At 43.0% G+C, this 22,916-nt stretch overlaps 1 protein-coding gene across 1 annotated transcript in view; it reads right to left on the bottom strand.

Annotated features, from left to right (window-relative positions):
• crispld2 (cysteine-rich secretory protein LCCL domain containing 2) overlaps positions 1 to 22,916 on the bottom strand; it is a 47,935-nt gene that overhangs the window by 10,072 nt on the left and 14,947 nt on the right. The window contains exons 8-13 of the mRNA XM_078544584.1: positions 9,736 to 9,796; positions 8,539 to 8,605; positions 7,730 to 7,863; positions 5,996 to 6,039; positions 5,814 to 5,886; positions 3,196 to 3,271 (exon numbers count right to left, since the gene is read on the bottom strand). Of these exons, the coding sequence (XP_078400710.1) occupies positions 3,196 to 3,271; positions 5,814 to 5,886; positions 5,996 to 6,039; positions 7,730 to 7,863; positions 8,539 to 8,605; positions 9,736 to 9,796 (455 nt within the window). The remainder of the gene's footprint in view (positions 1 to 3,195; positions 3,272 to 5,813; positions 5,887 to 5,995; positions 6,040 to 7,729; positions 7,864 to 8,538; positions 8,606 to 9,735; positions 9,797 to 22,916) is intronic.

The raw sequence follows: 22,916 nt of genomic DNA, 5'->3' as shown, positions 1-22,916 counted from the left end.
GTCAAAGAAATCCACAATCAAACATACAATGCTCTTGTCAGACCACACTTTGAGTACTGTGACCAATTTTGGGTCACCGTGACAAAAGGAAGTCATTGAAACAATGAAGACAGCAGAGGGGACAGCCACAAGGTTGATCTCTTGTGTCGTGGGTCTGAGTTATTGAGGGAAACTGGAGATACTTTAACTTTTCAATCCAGAAAGGAAGTATTTAAGAGATGACCTTATAGAAGCACATAAAATAGCAAATGGGATAGTTGCTAATAAATCCAATCAGGAATCCAGAAGGAACTTATTTACCTGGAGAGTTGTTAGAATGTGGAATTTGCTGCCCCATGGAGAAGTTGAGGCAAATGCATTAAAGGGAAGCTAGATATGTACATGAAGGAGAAAGAAATAGACAATTATTCTGACAAAATGATAGGAAGCAGGGTGGGAGGAGGCTCATGTGGAGCATGAACACCAGCATAGAGCAGCTGGGCCGAAAGGCCTGTTTCTCTCCTGTCATTTTTACATAACTCTATGAATGGTAAAAGTAAATATGGAATTTATATTACGAAAAGGGTACACAGCTTCAAATTGATAAAATGTAAATTGGCAAAATTTTCCGCATACAGTGAGTGGTGAATATGGAGAATAACTTTCCAGGTTTGGCAGTAAAAGTCCCTGGCAACATTTGGATGCCACAAGAGGAGAACTTTAGGATGTCTCCGGATGGAGTATATATCCACCAATGGGCAACTATGAAAACATCCAGCTTTATGTACTGCAATAACATGTCTGAATCGAACCCTGCCCATTAACAACCCTGTAGTTCTATTGCAAATAAATAATTTCAGTGTCATAGTTGGGTACTTCATGTTTGTCATAGCACTGCGCAACGAGATGTGCTGAAATTCATCTCTAATGGATGGATAAAAGTTCACACAAAATTTACAGGTAAACTAATGTTCAAAATGTGAGCATTATGCAGAAGAAAGCCAGAAAAAAGTCATGAGGAGAAACCAGAAAAGTTGTGTAGTCAGGTAAAATAGAGTCTAAAATATTATCTACTGAATCAAGTTAATGCAGGTTATTGTCCTTGTGAATCAAGCATTATTATTTCAGCACCATTCTTTGTCACAGGGTGAATTCACTGAATGGCAGTACAGGCATTGGCTCATCTCTCTCCCAATCATACACCAAACCTCCTATTCTTTCCTCATTATTATTTTCTTCTCTTTTCTTTATATCAATGCTTATCTTGCCGTAGTCTGTTCATGTGAAACTTTTATTGCTTTTCCCCATTCCTTCTTTTCCCTTCCAGTTACATTAGCTTGCTTTCAGCCTGATGGTCAGACAATATACCCTTCCTCTCCCTTTGGGCCCACAGCTATGCCATCTGACACTGCTCGTGATTTTCTTTTGGCAAACCACCACTATTCAATGTGTGGTGTACATACAATAAGTCTTTCCTTTCATCTTCTTCTATATCGGTAATGCATTCTGACATATAATTAGGCAAAGTCTTGTAAAGGCTGTTCATTAAGTGGAACACAATGGATTAACTCTGGGAACGTCTACAGTGTGTGTCTACAGTTGAGTCCCATGCCACCCCAGTTGTCCCTCTTAAAGCAAAACTGAACCTGCTGACATTATCAGAATGCGTGGCTATTCATGTGGATTCCACATTCGGCCAATTATTTTATTAATATTTCTGGTTGTCTCACATGCAGTTAATGCAGACGGAACAGAGGCTAAAGAGGATACGCATCACTGTTAAACTAAAATGGACCATGTGCTAAACCCTGATTTCAAGGTTTCAACTTGATTGATTCTAAATCCAGAGCAATCAAAGCAGAAACCTTAAAAGTTGCTTAGTTAGGTAAACGTAAAGATTCTCAAATAGAATCTAATGAATCAACTTTTACCATTGATGTTGCAAAAAGGAATTGTTTAAAAAATCTGCTGGGGAGATTATAGAAATTCGGATAGAAGTTCATTAAACAATTATTAAATGAATGCTTTACAGCCTAAATAAATGCTCATTAAATTCTCAATTTGTCATGTCTATTTCCACTCTGACAGGCTTTAGTGGTAATCATCCTATTCTCTAATGAGCTTTTTCTGGCTTTGTTCCTCTTACAGTCTAGCAATGCTAGAGCCCAATTCCTGCAAGGGATTCTTAGCATAGACACTTCACATTATAGGAGACATCATATCCATTGTAGCAGCCTGTCAGTAATGGTTATCTAATCTGTTGTGGATGCAGCTATCAATGAAGAGAATGGTTTCATGTCTTTAGTGTTCTTTTGCTCTGAAAAATGGTACTAGCAGCAAAATAGGAACAAAGGGATTTAGAAAACAGAACATCATCTGCTGGAATGAACCAGCATCAAAACCACAATTGGTCATCAAACACAAAACAAAACTGAGAAAGAGAATAATCCCCAGGAGGCTTTAAGCTTTCTGCAGTGAAGAAAGGAACCACAACATAAATTTCCTGCACTGGCTTTACTTGTTGCTGTTATCCAGCTTTTAGAAACACATTAATGAAAGTATAGCGCAGAATGCAAACAGAATACTCGGTGAACTTTCCGTGTAGGTGAACAAATTTTCTTGTCTCATGGGATGTTACATTGAATTAGCATCAGACATTACAAACACAGGCTGCACAACCCATCCCACAAAGGTGGGATAAAAGCAAAATACTGCAGATGCTGGAAATCTGAAATAGAAACAGAAAATGCTGGAAAAACTCAGCAGGCCTGGCAGCATCTGTGGAGAGCGAAATAGAATTAACGTTTAGAGTCCGTATGACTCTTCTTCAGAGCTGAAGAGTAGAAATGTGATGAATTTTATGCTGTTTGAGAGGAGGTGGAGCAGGTAGAATGAGATAGAAGGTCAGGGATAGGTAACAGCTAAGGAGAGATTGACAAAGATGTCATGGACACAAGACAAGGGGAGTGCCAATGGCAGTGGGGAAGAGTAAAGAAGGTGCTGAAGGTAAAGAAGAGTCATACGGACTCGAAACGTTAATTTCTCTCTCTCCACAGATGCTGCCAGACCTGCTGAGTGTCTCCAGCATTTTCTGTTTTTACCACAAAGGTGGGATCTTGGCTTCTACTCTCCGTGATATTGCTTGATCCAAAAACTTACATTTTCTAGCAGAACCTAGATAATGTGTCACAACCACATAAAGTAAAATACACTTACGTCAGAATAAATTTTGTTGCCGATGACTCGTGCCCAGAAGGGAAACTCCTCCAAACAGTTTGGTGGGCAGTTAATTCTAAGGATCAAATAAATGAGTCTATAACTTGGGAAGTGCACAATAGAACATTATTATATAAGTTATTTATAGATTAATCAATACAAGCTTGTACAAGCAAACAGTATGGGTGAGATAAAAAAAATTCAAATTAATTACAGATACACAATCTCCAATCTAGTTTTTACCAAGAGCTCAACGGGAGTAGAAATATGACATAAAAGGAACAACAGAAAGTGACAGTTGGAAAGAAGGTCGAGATAAAGTGCATTACGTTAAGGACCTGTTTAACTTTGCATTACAGTCAAACTTCAGTTTTATACTTGTGGCTTAGCTTCCAGGATTGCAGTGTTCATGGTAGCATGGTAAAGCCAAGTATAACACAGTGATTGATACTACTTCCACAATACCTTGCATTGATCTGGCACCCTTGGGGAGCTTGATAAATGGAAATACATAAGGAAAATGGATGCGTCGCCTTTAAGGGAAAGATTAGTCAAGGTGAGCAAGATTTTGATATAATAGATAGGTTTTGGAAAGTTTTTAAAGAGGGAGGAGTAAGAAGGGATCCAGGGAAGGAGTTGCTAATAGTGGGATTGAGGCCGCTGAAAGCACCATCACCAATCGTGGGACAAAGGGATGGAGGTACACAGACAAAAAAAAGAATCAGATGATTGAAGAGTGTAGGAGGGGATTATTCTGCTGAAGGAGGTTGCACGGCTACGTTAGGGTAAAGCCAGAGAGGGATTTGAAGAGGAGGATGAGAAGTTTTGATATATCAGTGGACAGGAAGTCAATTTTTGGCCAGCAAAAATAAGGGTGATGAATGAGTTAGACCGAATACAAGACAGGACAGGTACAGTCAGCTGCATATTGGACCAGGTGGAGCTTATCGGCTGTGAAAGGAGTAACCAAATGTCGATGTGGCCAAAGCTCAGCAGTGTAAGGGCTGAGATAGATATAGAGGTGGAAAATGTTGGAAATGGTCCAACACGGTGATGGAAAGTATGTGGGTTTTAATGCTCAGCTCCAAGTTAATAGAAGTGACTGGGGGTAGAAGCAGTGGGAAGGGAGAATTTATGGCGGGAATTTTGATCTTCCCACTGTTTGGTCAGATGAAGTTGTGACTTGTGACAGGTAATCTGATAGAATGAAGGATGTTGTGATGTTGAAAGAGGTGGTAGAGAAGTATATTAAGCATGTTAGAGAAGGCTATCATCAGTATGTATATGGAAGCTGGCCCTTTAATTGCATGTAGATGATGAAGAGGAGGAAAGCAAGGATAGACCCTTGAGGGGCTGACAGTTTGGGTTGTAGAAGTGGGGAGACAAGAGAAGCCATTGCTGGAGATGCACTGCCTGTGTTTGGGTCGAGAGAAGTGGAAACACATGAAGAACAGTCTCACAGCGCTGAAGGATGCAATGGAGGTAGGTGGTATTTTGAACCTTGAGGAGAAATACTACACACAGCAACAAAACAATAAAGGCATAAATAGATTCTGCAGGAAGATGGGAACAGATAACATGTTCTAAGCAGTATACGTACTGTGGCTGAGGCTGTGAAGTGAGTTATAAAGAAGGACTATTCATCCCCAACCCGAGTGTTTTGATTAGATTTAGCTCACTTTCATTGGCCGGGACTTTTCAGCACGCGTACACTGGCCAGAAAGTCAGGGGCAACCCTGCCTTGGCCAGTCATGCAAGTCCTGACTGCATCTTACATTCATCAGGCAGTCAATTACCTGCAGCTGGGGCTTCTGCCCTTTTAAGAGATGAGGTCCCGCGCCCCAAGATCTGCCAGCCAATCAGATGGCCAGCAGCCCTTCAGTCCGCGCAGTGCCACCAGGAATGGTGGCCACTGCTGAGGCTGCAGCAGGCCTGGATCAGCCCCAATCGAGGAGGCCCTGGGCTGAAGGTAAGTTGGGTCAGACTCTCCAGGCCAATCAGGCATCCCCGGTGAGGGGTGGTGGGGTCATTCATGAGAACAGGGAGGGGTTCTTTCAGTGGAGGCAAACCTTGGCACTGGAGGAGGGGGTTGCCCTCCTTGGGCAACAGGGTGCTCAATCAGGAGGGTCCCTCTCCCCAACCCCACCGAGCCTGCAAGGAGGCTGCCAGGGTATATCTGGCGGTCTCCACATGTGGTGAAGTGCACTGGGAAGAAGTGAAAAAGAAAGATGTTTCATTGAGTGAGAGATTATTACAGTGTGGTTGATTGATCATGCCATTATTAACACTGAACACTTCCAAATACAAACAGAGAATTGATGAAATACAAACAACCCTCCTCATTATTCTCAATCCAAACTTCAGAACACCACTATTGCATTGGAATTGCAGAATACTTTCATTATCCTTAAGGCCTGGCTGAACGCATTACAAAGCGCAGTTGATTTGGAAATAAATTTAAATCTCAGTTATAAAATCTCAGGTACATCTTAACAAAGCACTCATCACATAATCTGTTAGTTTTAATGATGCTTTTCATGACATTTCTTTATAACAATCTACAATGTTAATCTGAGTTTTTGGAGAAAAATAACTGATGGACATTGTAATCGTCTTACCTGGGACAATGGGTGGCTGGCTTTCTGAATGGGCACAGTTGAGCCACTGTAGCATAACAGTCAACTGTCCGGGCTAATAAAACAAAATTACACTCAGTACAATGACACCACTTAAAGTGAAGGTTATACACAATAAACGAAAATTTCTTGAAACATGTGAAAATTTGAAGAAATAAACTTACTGGTCACTTTGGACACACTAAATCCATTTGCTGACTTGAACTTGCTGTAAATGAATAGCATATGAATTAAACTGAAGATCAGTGATGGATTTTTGAATGACAATCATCACCACTAACGTCAAGCTTTCTACCACTCAATTAATCAGGTATCGCGCACCAGAATGGAACACAGCTGAAAATGAAACACTGTTGAATCCAATTTTGACTAGATGAGTAAGTTGTAACCCCCAGGAGGATAAAGTGCAAGAATAGTTTGTTCCAAATTGAAAGTGCTCTTATGAGTTTCTGGTAATAATTGCTCAGATTTTTGTTCTGGTATTTCATCAGTGATGTAAGTTCCAATAGTTAAAGTTTTACCACATTAGGATTTTAGACTCTCTCTAATTTCAAAATATCAATTAGCAGAACATTTATTCTTTTCACTATTTTTAACTTTATAAGAAACTAATTTGGGTTAACACTCCAACATTTTGGGGAGCAGCATCCAGAGCTTCTGTTAAAGCCAGTAAGACCTAGTCCTGATCAACCGGAATCCCAGAGGTGTACAATGCAAACTAAATATACTATCCATAGTATATATATAATCCATAGCCATGGTATCAAATTGAAGGAGCAAGTGAGCATAAATAGATAGCATAACAGCTAAATCACAATATACAGTGCCTGAGAGGCAGTTTCAATCAAAGCATTCAAAAGGGAATTAGGTTGTTATCTGAAAAGGTTACATGGCAAAGGTGGGGGAATGGCACTAGGTGAATTGCTCATTCACAGAGCTGGTACAGACACAATGGGCTGAATGGCCTCCTTCAGCACTAAGACAATTGTAAATTCTGTGAATACCGACACCTGCACTTCTGTTATTTTGTCTTCTTTGCCAATGAAATGTTATTGCCTAGAAAATCACAGTTGGCTAACACCAAACAGATTAATTGTACATGCATGTGCGCTATCTTCATATCCCTAACGTTGAGAGTGTGTTTGTGTGCTTGTGTGTAAGAGTGAATAAGTGAGAGAGAACGGCTGGTAAACCTGTAACAAAAGGGTCACTAAAAATTGGCGTCACTGAATTATTGATATTTATCAGCTTTATTTGTCTTTATAATTAGTGGTTAATCTACTCAGTGGCCACATGCCTAGACATGCTCTACATAATTACTTGAAATTTCCATGGAGGTCTCCAGCATGAGATCGGCACAATCCCACTCAAAAATCAGTGTAAGTGGCTAAAAACAGCCATCTATCCAACTTTTCCAGAGTTTTGTCAATCTCCTGATAACTTTATGGCAAGAGATTGTGAGTTCCTCCATTTAGTGCCATGTTGCACCACATTTTTTTGTTCATTTCTCATATTGACGGAAATTAGATCAAAGTGCAACTATTTTTAACGTTCCAGTCTAGACTGCATACATTGACATCCAATAAATTAATACACTGTGAAAACGCAATTACAAAGCATTACCTAAAAATCACAAGACGAAAACAGGTTGTTCAGTCCAACCATTCTCTGTTGGTGTTTATCCTCCACACAAGCAGTGATCCTAATCCATTTTATTTTAGAATTTTGATTTTAGTCTTCACTTATAAACGTTTTGGGAAAATTAAAAAGCCCAGTTAACCTCAGTTGATTTATGCATAGCCATTAAGAATTTACTGCAGCATCAAAACTAAGTCAGTAAGTAGGGAAAGCATCTCCTTTGGCTTGAATACTTTTACCCATATATTGGAGGCTCTCACCTCAGAGATTGAACACCATTTCGAGAAGATTTGATGAAAAATGGGATTTTTCCTTTCCGAGTGATATCCACGAAGCCACCTTCTTCGTTACTGATGATCCCTTGGTGAACCGCAGCCCGACAAATACTGGATTGCTATAAATAGGCAGAGGAAATGTATTGTCCACCTGCTGCACTACCAGATAAAGCATCAGAAAATGACAGGCCCCTAAAAATCCATGATGGTTCCAATAAGCGCTGCTGGGAGCCTGATGGAATGCCACAAACTCAGCCAGGACTCCCAACCTTAAGTCGGAGGTTCCAGAATGGCCTAATCGGAATGCAGCCGCTACCTGTCCTTAAATGGTCCTCAGTGAAGACGAGAATGCCAAACAATACGTATTCCCACACCATGACCTTCCACTGGGAGTCTGCATTATATCTGACCCCCTCAGAAGTGGGGTCTACCTGGTGTTCCGGGTCTGAGTTGTGCATGATTCAACGTTTCAAAAATATATTCGAAAGTAGTCCCCTTACAAAGAAGGATGCGTGGGTGGGGTGGCAGCCAATATATTTGTTTCCTGGGAGCTCCTGGGGCAAGGCGATTGCCACCCCCTCAAAAAAGCTGGCTCCATATGGAGCATGGGGACTGTACACCAAATGTACCCCATTCCCCCCATCACCAAAGGCCTGCATCTCCTGGCCCTACCTATAACCCTTGGCGAGGCCAGCAGGCAGGGAGGGGTAGGCACATTCCAGGAACCTTCATGGATCATTAAGGTAATGGTGTTTAACACATCAAAATAAGCTGAGAGGCATTCAAGCCCTTACCATTTCATAATAGAGCGTTCCAATTACTTTAGCCTTTGAAGATTTGCAATTTCTTGGGCACTCATACCTAGTCAACAAAAACTCTATTAGCCAATATTTCTGCATTTACTGCATAACACCTGAATATCAACAGATCACAGAGCATTTTGAAAATAAACTTAAACACCTAAATTGATCAAAAGAAATGTTTAAAATATTTATTTACAATAAGTGCTCTCATTGCTTATTTAAAAGCACAGTTCTTCTGGCCTTTACTACTGTATTAAAACTTCTATTGATGGGCTATTGCCATAATAGATCAAATGTCAAGCTTTGGCATTTAGCTCTGTAGTCACTGTCACTGGCAACATCAAATACTCTATAGCCAATTTTATTTTAAAGGGCTTAGTTTCAGTGTAACAAAAGTAGAATTGTCACAACATTGTGGGGAAACACCAGATTAATTGAACACATGTTACAAAACCATAATAAACTTGAAAGATTCTGATGTGTTCCATCCGTTTCCAAGCTGTCTGTTTATGTATCTTTTACTAAAACAACTTCATTTTCCTCATACCACAAGTGCCAATATGGCTGCCAGTTTGTTGTCACATGACAAGAAGGGATTTTTATTTTTATTTTTATACCAAACCAGGGGATTTATAAGAAATTAATGCAGCACGGCAGACTTGACATTACTAATTATATAACTGTGTCTTGTAATCACATGACTCATTGGGCAATGGTCCCGCAAAGCGCAATTCTCTTTACAGCAGGATCTCCATGTAAACCCCTTACATTATTGCTATATCCTATAACAACGTGGTCCAGCTCTGATTAGATGAAAATTCAGTCAAATGAAATCAATCTAAAGCAAGTTCCTTTGAGCGTCATATCAAGCTGTTCCAAAAAGTGTGCAACATATGGGATGAACCAAAACCTGTGCACTACCAAGATGTAACAGAGGTTACTCAATTTCAAGTATTTGCTGCCTGGTTGATTGTCTTTCCAGGATTTCCATTCTTTATGAGAGGCCATCTGCTCCTGTCCTTGTAGAATACAGACTTGCTAATTTAGATTTCTAACATTTTATATATGTACCCGTAGTACTTCAGTCAAGAACTATATTCTTGTTACTTATGTTTATATTGTGTCATACACAGGAAATACAAGAATAATAGACATAAATAATACAGATGCAGGAATCAACAACAATACCTGTTGCACGTTGTCCCTTTGCATTTATCTCTCATTTTAGTTTCACACTTGACGTCTTGAGCTGAAAAGTAGGAAATTTTATATAATGATCCAAGAGCATAGCAATTTAAGTCAAACAGAAAAGGAAACAGTGAGCATATGAAAGTTGAGGTGCGATGGTGAATTTGTATAAAATTTTAGTCAAACCATCTGTGTTTTTGGCTCAATAGTAAGTACACTAGAGTGCTGCCTGCTGTGAGAAAATACAAATAGAAAGAAAGATTAGTAAAATCGTGGCGGCTTTCATTAGAAGAGATTACAGTTAATTTTATAAAGGTGTTTGAAGTTACGAAAGGATGGGAAAGGGCATATTAAAAATGGACCGTTGCTTTTATTACAAGGTCTAGATTAAGGGGACATAGATAAAAGATGAAATCACAGAATGGTTACAGCATAGAAGCAGACAATTCGGCCCATCATGTCTGTTCTGCCTCTCCAAAGGAGCAATTTACCTAGTGCCACTTCTCAGCCTTCTCCCCATAACCCTGCACATTTTTTTCCTTTTCAGATTATAATACAATTCTTAAACACCTTGATTGAACCTGCCTCCACCACACTCACAGCCAGTGCATTCCAAATCCTAACCTCTAGCTGCGTGAAAGTTTCTCCTCACGTTACCATTGCTTCTTTTGCCAATTACCTTAAATCTGTGCCCTCTGGTTCTTGATCGTTCCACCCATGAGAACAGTTTCTCCCTATCTATTCTGTCCAGACTCCTTGTGATTTTGAACATCTCTATCAAATCTCCTCTCAACTTTCTCTTCTCCAAGGAGAACAGTTCCAACTTATCCAATCTATCCACGTAACTGAACTGACCTGAAGTGTAAGAGATTTAGGACAGAGAGCAAGAGAAAATGTGTCTCCACAAACAATAATGAGGTTGTGAAATTAACCACCAAAGTTAGTAATGGAAGCAGGGACCATGCCAATGTTAAAGAATAAATTAGATAAGTGATTGATTAGAAATAAACAGATATGTGAATACAGAGACCACATGAATTTTGGGTCTACTGCTCATGTGGAAGATAAACACTAACACATGCCAAGGTCAATCATGCTGATAAGATCATGTGATTTATTTTAGGGATAACTTGGAACAAAATCAGTTCTATAAAATGCAGCGGCCCACTAGGTGAAATTAGACCTGTCTTTCTGTGAGCGCTGTCTGATTGATTCAGTAGATCTGAAAAGAGACGGTTTATAGAGACAACTTGGACAATTTTAAACTGCACTACCTAGGTGACAATCAACTGGAGCAAACTGCCCACCCACATTGTTGCATCCAATGGCATGAAATCAACAGAATAAAAATTGGGCAGCTTTTACTAATGGACAGACAATGAGAGGCAGTTAGCTTGTGCTACTTCCAACCTGTTACTGCCCCGCTCACATTGATAAACGGTGCAGCCGAGACCCAAAAACCACCCACATCATCAGGGCGCTGATTGCTGAACCTCACCGTTCTCACAATTTATATAGCTGCTGGCAGAGGTGTTAACATGTGGAAAAGACTGAATGATATAATTATGGTGCATTTTGTGCACAGTCAAAGAAGTAGGCAACTTGCAAACAAAAAGCCTCTCTCAAGGTATTTCATCTGTTCTGGCTGCAGACAGTAGGAGTGTGAAGGGAACACTGTCTTTCATTACATTAACCAAATTATACATATTGTTTCGTGCAACTAACTGATCCTTACATAAATGACTATATTTGACCAAAATAAGCCATTCGTTCCATAGCATTCATTTTCACAAAGCTTCTTTTGATCTGCCAACAAATCTGCAGTGTGGATTCTAAAGTGTATTTTTACTGTATGTTATATTGTATTAATCCACACAAAAAATTCCACATAATCCCATGTTTTATAGAGTAAATAAAATATATTTAGATTGAAAACATTTTTTTAAGAACGGTTGGTTGCTTATGAACAAACAGGCTAGAAATTGTAATTAAATAATTGCATGCAACAGTTATTAAAAGAATGCTAACCCATATGCTAACCTTAAAAAAAGCTATATCCAGTTTAATGTCAGGAAAATAAGTAAAGCCTAGTCAAGTGCCTCCATTATTTGTTCCAGGTCTTGCTCTGTTCTGTGCTGTGCAGAGAAAAGTACTGATATGCCAGGCTTTTTTTTTCCTGGGTTCATTTGCAGCGTTCTATAGTTGGACCACCATCTCCCAACACACAGGGTAGCTGTAGTCAGGGAAGGGGAGATAAGTGTTGGGCTGAAGAGTCCAGATCAGACACAGTCTTAGTCTGAGCAGTCTGGGGACACATCAAATCACCACACTCAAAGCCAAGTGCCTGATCTTCAACATTAGGCAGAGTAGGAGAATCTATTCCATCCAGCAATGCCAATGGATTCCAGCCAGTCTAATAGTCCCTGCAGGACTTCCTGGTTCTGCTTGAAAGCATTGCATTATTTTGAATTATACGACAAATTGAACCTAAACTGACCTGTCCCTAGGCGAGGGGTTCCCAAACTGTGGGTCGCAACTCTCAATGGGGGTCAGAGATAATGTTTGGGGTCACAAGCTCCCCCTCATCTGAGACTGTGGATAAGAGACTCTGGCGGGACAGCCCTGGACTTACTGGCTGCTTGCTGCCAAACAACAAGGAGTGGATGGTGAACCCAAAGCGCTCTTTAACCTCAGAAAACATACCTTTAGTGGCAAGTGCCAAGTGGGCCCAGGATTTTTGTGCACCAACTTGATGCAGGCAGAAAAGAGAGGTAAGTGTAACTCAGTGACTGACTGTGTGCGGGAAAAAAATAGGAGGTTGTGTGGCTGAGCCAGGAAGATGAGCGACAGATTCAAACTTTACTGTGTTTCTGGTCCTGTTGTACAGGCCCCTTACCCCTGGCTGACAATGCTGCTTCGCAGGCCACTAGACCTAAGGGAGGTGGCGGTGGGGCAGATTACTGTGTGTTGGGGGGTGGAGAGGGGCTGATTACAGCATGTAGGGGGTTAAGGGGCTGATTACTGTGTGTGTGGCAGACAGACAGGCTGAATGCTATTTGTGGGAGGAGGGGAGAGGGGCTGATTACTGTGTGTGTGAGGAGGGGAGAGGAGCTGATTACTGTGTGTGTGTGAGGAGGGGAGAGGAGCTGATTACTGTATGTGTGTGAGGAGGGGAGAGGAGCTGATTACTGTGTGTGTATGGGGAGGGGAGAGGGGCTGATTACTGTGTGTGTGTATGGGGAGGGGAGAGGGGCTGATTACTGTGTGTGTGTATGGGGAGGGGAGAGGGGCTGATTACTGTGTGTGTATGGGGAGGGGAGAGGGGCTGATTACTGTGTGTGTATACCGGGAGGGGAGAGGGGCTGATTACTATGTGTGTATGGGGAAAGGAGGGAGGCTGATTACCGTGTGTGTATGGGGAGGGGATTACTGTGTGTGTGTATGGGGAGGGGAGAGGGGCTGATTACTGCATGTGTATGGGGAAAGGAGGGAGGCTGATTACTGTGTTTGTATACCGGGAGGGGAGACGGGCTGATTACTGTGTGTGTGTATGGGGAGGGGAGAGAGGCTGATTACTGTGTGTGTGTATGGGGAGGGGAGAGAGGCTGATTACTGTGTGTGTGTATGGGGAGGGGAGAGGGGCTGATTACTGTGTGTGTGTATGGGGAGGGGAGAGGGGCTGATTACTCTGTGTGTATGGGGAGGGGAGAGGAGCTGATTACTGTGTGTGTGTGGGGAGGGGAGAGGGGCTGATTACTGTGTGTGTATACCGGGAGGGGAGAGGGGCTGATTACTATGTGTGTATGGGGAAAGGAGGGAGGCTGATTACCGTGTGTGTATGGGGAGGGGATTACTGTGTGTGTGTATGGGGAGGGGAGAGGGGTTGATTACTGTGTGTGTATGGGGAGGGGAGAGGGGCTGATTACTGTGTGTGTATGGGGAGGGGAGAGGGGCTGATTTCTGTGTGTGTATGGGGAGGGGGAGGGGTTGATTACTGTGTGTGTATGGGGAGGGGGAGGGGTTGATTACTGTGTGTGTATGGGGAGGGGAGAGGGGCTGATTACTGTGTGTGTATGGGGAGGGGGAGGGGTTGATTACTGTGTGTGTGTGAGGAGGGGGAGGGGTTGATTACTGTGTGTGTATGGGGAGGGGGAGGGGTTGATTACTGTGTGTGTGTATGGGGAGGGGGAGGGGTTGATTACTGTGTGTGTATGGGGAGGGGAGAGGGGCTGATTACTGTGTGTGTATGGGGAGGGGGAGGGGTTGATTACTGTGTGTGTGTGAGGAGGGGGAGGGGTTGATTACTGTGTGTGTGTATGGGGAGGGGGAGGGGTTGATTACTGTGTGTGTATGGGGAGGGGGAGGGGTTGATTACTGTGTGTGTGTATGGGGAGGGGAGAGGGGCTGATTACTGTGTGTGTATGGGGAGGGGAGAGGGGCTGATTACTGTGTGTGTATGGGGAGGGGAGAGGGGCTGATTACTCTGTGTGTATGGGGAGGGGGAGGGGTTGATTACTGTGTGTGTATGGGGAGGGGAGAGGAGCTGATTACTGTGTGTGTATGGGGAGTGGAGAGGAGCTGATTACTGTGTGTGTATGGGGAGTGGAGAGGGGCTGATTACTCTGTGTGTATGGGGAGGGGAGAGGAGCTGATTACTGTGTGTGTATGGGGAGGGGAGAGGGGCTGATTACTCTGTGTGTATGGGGAGGGGAGAGGGGCTGATTACTGTGTGTGTATGGGGAGGGGAGAGGAGCTGATTACTGTGTGTGTGGGGAGAGGGGCTGATTAGTATGTGTATGGGGAGAGGAGAGGGGCTGATTACTGTGTATGTATGGAGAGGGGAGAGGGGCTGATTACTGTGTATGTATGGAGAGGGGAGAGGGGCTGATTTCTGTGTGTGTATGGAGAGGGGAGAGGGGCTGATTTCTGTGTGTGTATGGAGAGGGGAGAGGGGCTGATTTCTGTATGTGTGTATGGGGAGGGGAGAGGGGCTGATTTCTGTGTGTGTGTATGGGGAGGGGAGAGGAGCTGATTACCGTGTGTTTATGGGGAGGGGAGAGGAGCTGATTACCGTGTGTGGGGAGGGTACTGGGTGGTAGATGGGCATAACTGTGTCTTCTGTCACTGGGGAATGTGGAGAGCTTGGCTGAAACCTACATGAGTATGTAACATATTAACAATTTTACAAAGTACTTTAAAAATACAGATTTTTATATTTATCCAATGTAATAGTTATAGGTTGATCCATAACATGCAAACTTTGATAATTACATACTGAGTGTTACTATGCTGCTTGGTTGCTGTTTCATTTTTGTTACTGTCTGGGGTCACTTTAATTTTTTCAAGTGTTAAAATGGGGTCACATTGGAAAATAGTTTGGGGGAAGCATGGCCCCTAAGGCCCCAGTAAGGGCACCTCCTGAGTACACGATGAAGCCAAAATGATTGGGGGTGGCATTAACAGTCAGGAAGTAGTTACTATCTCAGTCAGCATTTTTGCATGCAGGATTTGTTTATTTAGTGAATACTTTAAGAGTTATTGAGCTTTTGTTCTTCAGTGTTTCACAATCTGCCCTTGTCTTTCGCAGCTGGAAGAACAGGCAATCAGTACACAAACTCCTTCAAAAATTCCAAAACCACAGTCTGCCCTGAGCATCAGCCAACACCAAGATTCCAGTTATAAGCAATGGAACCGGATAGCCATCTTCCTCCCATGAAAGTTGGATGGTGTATGTTGCTGAGAACTAAAAAAGGTTCTTCACACAAATACTAGCCATTTCCTGGACTCAAACCTTAAAGCTACAGTCAAGCATTGTGCTAATGGGCTAAAAGATTATTACATTCCAACAGCTGGCAAAAAAATGCAAGAAGGACACTGAAAAACATATCCGATAACAGGGATCACAACCATATTGAGCACACATTAATAACACTGCAGCTGTTTGTAGAAGTGGGGGAGGAGCATAACAGAGAAGTCAGGTGAATCTGTTAACAAGCCCCTGTCCAGATTTAGCAGAGGTTCATTAAATATAGGGGCACTTATGAGAAAGGGAGATCCACTGACAAAACTTGCCCAGGCCCTTGAGAGCGACCTCTTCAGGTAGCACAAGACATTGAAGAGCAAGACAAAGTCCAAAGGTCTGGTTTCTGGGAGCAAAAAGCCCTTCCAGACCAAGCTACATGTCAGAGTGTAAGGGATACAACAATCAGTTAGACTCTCAGAAGAAATAGAGAGAGCGATTGAGGAGTTAAGAGGAAAGGCTGGGCTGGAGCTCAATGTTCTACTTTGTGGGAAGAGCTTATTAAAGAAATGTGAGAACAAGAGGAATTAGAAGCTTAAATTGAGGAATAGAGGTGGTGCTGATAGAAAACAAAGAGCTTAAGCAGAGGCTAGAGCAAGAAGAAGTGGAAGTAGCAGAGCTCAGAGGCACCTTTAGGTAGAATATGGGACCAGGTAGCTAGGTAGTAGTTGCAGTTCAGAAGAGTGAACAAGAAAGAGACTGGGACACTTGACTGGTGCTAGAATCAACAAATGGGCACAGCACAGCCGCTCATCATGTCCCTGTCAGCTCTCTGCAAGAACAACTCAGCTAGCCCCACTACCCTGCCTTTTCCTCGCAGCCCTGCAAATGTGTTGTGGCCTAACCAGTGTTTTATACAGTTCCAGCATAACCTCCTTGCTCTTGTACTCTATGCCTTGGCTAATAAAGGCAAATATCCCATATGCCTTCTTAACCACCTTATCTACCTGCCCTGCTACCTTCAGGGATCTGTGGATATGCACACCAAGGTCCCTCTGATCTTCAGTACTTTCCAGGGTCCTACCATTCTTAGTGTAATCCCTTGCCTTGTTAGCCCTCCCCAAGTGCATTACCTCACACTTTTCCAGGTTGAATTCCATTTGCCACTGCTCTGCCCACCTGACCAGTCCATTGATATCCTCCTGAAGTTTACAGCTATCCTCCACACTATTTACCACCCTACTAATTTTTGCGTCATCCGCAAACTTCTTGATCATACCCCCTATATTTAAGTCCAAATCATTTATGTACACCACAAACAGAAAGTGTCCCAGCACCGAGCCCTGCGGAAACAGACTTCCAGTCACAGAAATATCCCTCTACCATCACCCTCTGCTTCCTGCCTCTCAGCCAATTTTGGGTCCAACGTGCCACTTTGCCTTGGATCCCATGAGCTCTTACTTTCTTGACCAGTTTGCCATGAGGGACCTTATCAAAAGCCTTGCTAAAGTCCATGTAGACCACATCAAATGCATTATCCTCATCAACACTCCTGGTTACCTCCTCAAAAATTTGATCAAATTTGTCAAACACAACCTTCCTTTAACAAATCCATGCTGACTATCCCTGATTAATCCATGTCTCTCCAAGTGCAGATATATTCTGTCCCTCAGAATTCTTTCTAGTAACTTCCCCACCACCGAGGTTAGACTGACTGGCCTGTAATTTCCTGGTCTATCCCTTCCTTCCTTTTTCAATAATGGGACAATGTTAGCAGCCCTCCAGTCCTCTGGCACCTCACCTGTGGCCAGAGAGGGTTTGAAAATTACTGCTGGAGCCCCTGATATCTCTGCCTTTGCCTCCCTCAACAGCCTGGGATACGTCTCATCCAAGCCTGCAGATTTATCCACTTTTAAGGCCGCTAAACTCACAAGTACCTCGTCTCTCTCTATGTTAATTTCCTGTAATATTTCACAATCCTCCACCCTGATGTATATACCTGCGTCATCCTGTTCCATTGTGAAGACCAATGCAAAGTATTCATTGAGGACTGTACCCACATCTTCCGGGTCCACACACAGATTACCTCTATGGTTCCTAATTGGCCCTACTCTTTCCTTAGTTATTCTCTTGCTCTTTATATATTTTTTAAAAACCCTTTGGGTTTTCCTTTATTCTACCCACCAATGCTTTCTCATGCACTCTCTTAGCTTTCCTAATTTCCTTTTTAAGTTCCCCCCTGCACTTTTTATACTCCTTTAGGGACTCTGCCGTATTGAGCCCTCGGTATCTGCCATAAGCTTCTCTTTTTTCCTTAATCCTAACTTTTATGTCCCTTGACATCCAGGGTTCTCCGGATTTGGTCCCCCCCTTTGCCTTTACGGGAACATATTTGCCCTGTACTCTCTATATTTCCTCCCTGAAAGCCTCCCACTGCTCAGACACAGTTTAATCTGCAAGTAGCTGCTCCTAGTCCACTTGGGCCAAATTGTACCTCATCTTAGTAAAATCAGCCTTTCCCCAGTTTAGAACTTTTACTCCCGGCCCAACCTTATCCTTTTCCATAACTATCCTAAATGTAACTGAGTTATGGTCACTCTCTCCAAAATCCTCCCCCCTACTGATACACCTTCCACCTGCCCAGGCTCATTTCCGAATATTAGGTCCAGAACTGCCCCCTCCCTTGTTGGGCTTTCTATGTACTGGCTAAAAGTGTTCTCCTGGATGCAATTTAAGAATTTTGTTCCCTCCCTACCTTGCACACTAATATTATCCCACTTAATATTTGGGTAGTTAAAATCCCCGACTATTATTGCCTTATTATTCTTATGCTTCGCTGAAATTTGATTACATATTTGATCCTCTGTCTCCCTGACTATTTGGGGCCTATAGTAAACGCCCAACAGCGTGTTTGCCCCTTTTGTGTTTTTTACTCCTACCCATATGGCCTCATTTGATGATCCTTCCAAGATATCATCCCTCTTCACTGCTATAATTGATTCCTTGACTAATATTGCAATTTCCCCCCTCCTCTACTACCCCGCCTCCCTCTCTTTCTCATCTAAATACTCTATAACCAGGAATGTTGAGCTGCCAATCCTGCCCTTTTAGCTAAGTCTCGGTCATAGCTATGATATCATACTCCCATGTGCCTATCTGGGTCCTCAGCCCATCTGTCTTATTCCTCAAGCTCCTTGCATTAAAATGTATTCCGTTTAGTCTTGCTAAACTCAATTCTTTCTTATCTAGCCTATGTTTCCTCTGCCTTCCAGACTTACTAGCGTTATTAATTCCATCTCAGCTTTTCTCCCCTCTGAACTACTTTTCAGTATCCCATCCCTCACCAATTTAGTTTAAATCTGCCCCAACAGCATTAGCAAACCTCCCCGTGAGGTATTGGTCCCGTTCCTATTCAGGTGTAACCTGTCCAACTTGTACAGGTCCCACCTCCCCCAGAAATGGTCCCAATGCCCCAGGAATCTAAAACCATCCCTCCCGCACCATCTCTCCAGCCACGCATTCATCTTTTTGTTCCTATACTCACTATTGTGTGTCACCGGGAGTAATCCGGAGATTACTACCTTTGAAGTTCTGCTTTTCAATTTCCTACCTAACTCCCTAAAGTCTGCTTGCAGGAACTCATTTCTTTTTCTTCCTATGTCATTGGTCCCAACACGGACCACGACCTCTGGCTGTTCACCCTTCCCCTTCAGAATGCCCTGCAGCTGTTCCGTGAGGCCCTTGACCCTGGCACCCAGGAGGCACCATACCATCCTGGAGTCACGTCTATATCCGCAGAAGCACCTGTCTGCTCCCCTCGCTAACGAATTCCATACTAATATTGCCCTTCCACACTTCTTCCTCCACACCCCCCACCGAGCAGCTGGACCACCCACAGTGCCGTGGCCTTGGCTCTAGTTCGCCTCCACAGAGGAACCGTCACTCTCACCATTTTCCAAAGCCGAAAAATGGTTTGCGAGTGAAATGCACTCAGGGGATTCCCTCACTACCTGCCTGGTCCCATTCTTCTGTCTGACGGTCACCCATGCCATCTCTGCTTGCACCTTCTTAAGCTTCGGGGTGACCACATCCTGAAATGTGCTATCCACGAACCTCTCAGCCTCATGAATGCACTGTAATGCCCCCAGCTGCCACTCAAGCTCCGAAACCTGGCACTCGAGTTGCTCCAGTTGGAAGCACCTCCTGCATACATGGTCATCCAGACTGCCAAGAGCATCTAGGATTTCCCACATAGCGCAGGATGTGCAAATCACGGGACTGAGATCCCCAGGCATATCTTAACTAAACAGAATACTTCTTTTATTTTACCCTTACTCCTAGTTGAGTATAGACTAATGCTAGATCCTCTAGATAGACCAGATCCTCTAGGTGCTGCTGACTGCCTGTCCCAGGGTCCTCCTCTGGCACTCTCCTCTAGGTGCTGCTGACTGCCTGTCCCAGGGTCCTCCTCTGGCACTCTCCTCTAGGTGCTGCTGACTGCCTGTCCCAGGGTCCTCCTCTCACACTCTCCTCTAGGTGCTGCTGACTGCCTGTCCCAGGGTCCTCCTCTCACACTCTCCTCTAGGTGCTGCTGACTGTCTGTTCCAGGGTCCTCCTCTCACACTCTCCTCTAGGTGCTGCTGACTGCCTGTCCCAGGGACCTCCTCTCGCACTCTCCTCTAGGTGCTGCTGACGGCCTGTCCCAGGGACCTCCTCTCGCACTCTCCTCTAGATGCTATTGACTGCCTGTCCCAGGGACCTCCTCTCGCACTCTCCTCTAGGTGCTGCTGACTGCCTGTCCCAGGGACCTCCTCTCGCACTCTCCTCTAGGTGCTGCTGACTGCCTGTCCCAGGGTCCTCCTCTCAGACTCATACGTTTCGAGTCATACGGATTCGAAACATTAACTCTGTTTCTTTATCCAAAGATGCTGTCAGACCTGCTGAGTTTTTCCAGAATTTCCTGTTTTTATTTGAAATTAAATTGATTGCCAATTTTATTAACGTCACAAGAAACATTTTCCACTGTTAAATGCACAAGAAATAAAAGAGTAAAGGGAGTTTGGAGAATCACACAGTTACAGGACAATGTCCTTTTTAGCTCTGAGGGGTCTGAGATATAATTTTTTATTTCTAATTTGGTAATGATTCTTTAAATTACTTGATATCTACCCAATTCTGCAGCTGCTGTGACGAAGCTGGGTCTATCCCTTCTTTTCACCATCTGTACTGTAGAGAAGTTAAATCCCTTACTTCCATAAGCAGTGTGGGTTTAAAAAAAGACTCCTAATGTCAGAACAGCTCTACCCAAAGATTCACTAAGCAACCACTTTTGTTAATTCGCAATGTTGAGTGTAAAGGTATAATGCTTTATTAAATTTTAAGTTTCAGGACTTAATCTGAGTCAATATTTAACAATTGCACTCCCCAAATGACAGAAGGATATAAGAAAGTTAACAAAGACATCACATGTCATGCAAATTAAACCATTCAAGGTCTCTCCAGAAAAGCCATAATAGATTGTTCTTTATTACAGGTGATCATGGTTCCCAGGACTGCACTCAAGGTGGTGGCAGAGGGCCACTTACAGGATGGTAGAATTACAGAACAGCCTTTGCCAGAATAGGTGTTGGTGCAAGAAACAGGTCCAGTAGTGTTAACATGCATGACTGATAACTAAAGAACAGGTAACACAAATAGCCATCAAACAACATTTTGAAGAATGACCAAAAATAAGGAAGGGTTGAAACAGTGAGTTTGGGGAATAGTAAACATAAGCAGTGAATGTGACAGATGATGAACTGGTGTACCCGGATAGCATTGCAAGTGGCCGAAAGAATGGACTTGAAGTTATGACATGGAGCTTCGACATTGTTCCGGTGTTGTTCATTTTCACTGCTGCAACTATGCCAAAAGGCTTGTGCACTCAAAAGCATGATCAACTGTATCTGCAAATGATTAAACTTACACAGCATCTCCCTAATCAGTGTAACCTGGATTGGAGTCACAGAAGAAAAATAAAGAGGGATTTAGGAGAATGGATAGGACTAGGAGCAAGTATTGCAGATAGGCATCAAATCATTGTCCGAACATGACAAGGTGATGAAAGAGTAAACAAAGGGAATAACTAAAGCAGTCAAAAAGGCAAATCAGAAAAGCAGTCGAGATGGAGGATAGTCAGGATAAAATCAATTAAAAGATCACACTCACTTTTGTTCAGTTTAAAGACCAGAATATATCAAAAGCCATATTGCACAGTTTGAGTAGAATGTTACTCTTCAATCAGATCCAGAAAAGGTTTTAAATGGCATGGAGGAAAATTGGATCCTTTTTATAACAAATAAATATAATCAGGCCCAAACTGATGTAAAACAAGATGGCAGGGAGCCCTTTATTATGCCTGGAAAGCTTGTAGCCAAATCATTGATGTGGTTGGATCAAGACTGACAGTGTGGCTATCGAAGGCTGACTCGAATGATAAATGTTTAAAGTGGAGAATTCCTGGGCAATCAATGCTGTGAATATGAATCATCCAATACCACTGCTAAGAGGGGAATGGGGAGTCTGAAAACATGAAAGATAGAGTGGGCTGTCCTAATTCTGATGTGCATCAGCACATTGCCAGCATGTGGTTTTACTATGGATGAAGGACTCCGCCATCTGTACTGCCCAAGTTAAGAGATGGGGCCCAAATCAAACAAATATGGGATATTCAGAATGGGGAAAGAATCACCACTGCTCCTATATGTCTTCGGTATGGGACTGCCAATTGCCTCATTCATAAACTAATGTTTTGTGCACTGACTGAAGTGTCAAAAATTGGCAATAAAATATTGGTACTTGTCTAGGCCCATAATGTGACTGAAGTTCGGGTGAACATGACTCTCCAAACAAAGGCATTTAGGGTAATGGCTAGATTCGGATACCCAATAACCCCACTATCACTGATTCTTAAATCTATCCAGGGTGAAATAGCATTTAGTGAAGGCTAACATAGAGCAAGATATCTCCCATCTTAAAGATCTTATATGCTGAAGGGTGGTATATAAATAGCATCCTTTTGATCAGAATCATGTCTTGGAGGTTCACCTTGGGAGTTATGATAGAAATCTTAACTATCTTGGTTTGTATGGTTAAAGCAGACCTCAAGACGGATGAGACACAGGGAGAATGTCATGGGAACTATTGTTTTAATAAGACATAGGTGGGACTGTGGAGTAGAACTATCAGGGTTACAGGTACTCATGAACTGAGAGCTGAAATGGAGATGGTTGAACCTTTGGGGAAAGATCCCAGAGTTACAAGATGGAGAACGTTGGCAACAAATGAGTTAAATGGTTTGCTGTACGAATATGGAATTATAGAAACTTACAAGACAGGAGGAGGCCACTTAGCCCTTGGTGTCTGTGCCAGGGCATTGATAGGTACCAATTAGCCCCACTCC

Source organism: Cetorhinus maximus, chromosome 6, assembly GCF_964194155.1.
Source record: "Cetorhinus maximus chromosome 6, sCetMax3.hap1.1, whole genome shotgun sequence".
NCBI classification, from domain to species: domain Eukaryota; kingdom Metazoa; phylum Chordata; class Chondrichthyes; order Lamniformes; family Cetorhinidae; genus Cetorhinus; species Cetorhinus maximus.
This window is presented reverse-complemented; position numbering and strand designations above follow the sequence as displayed.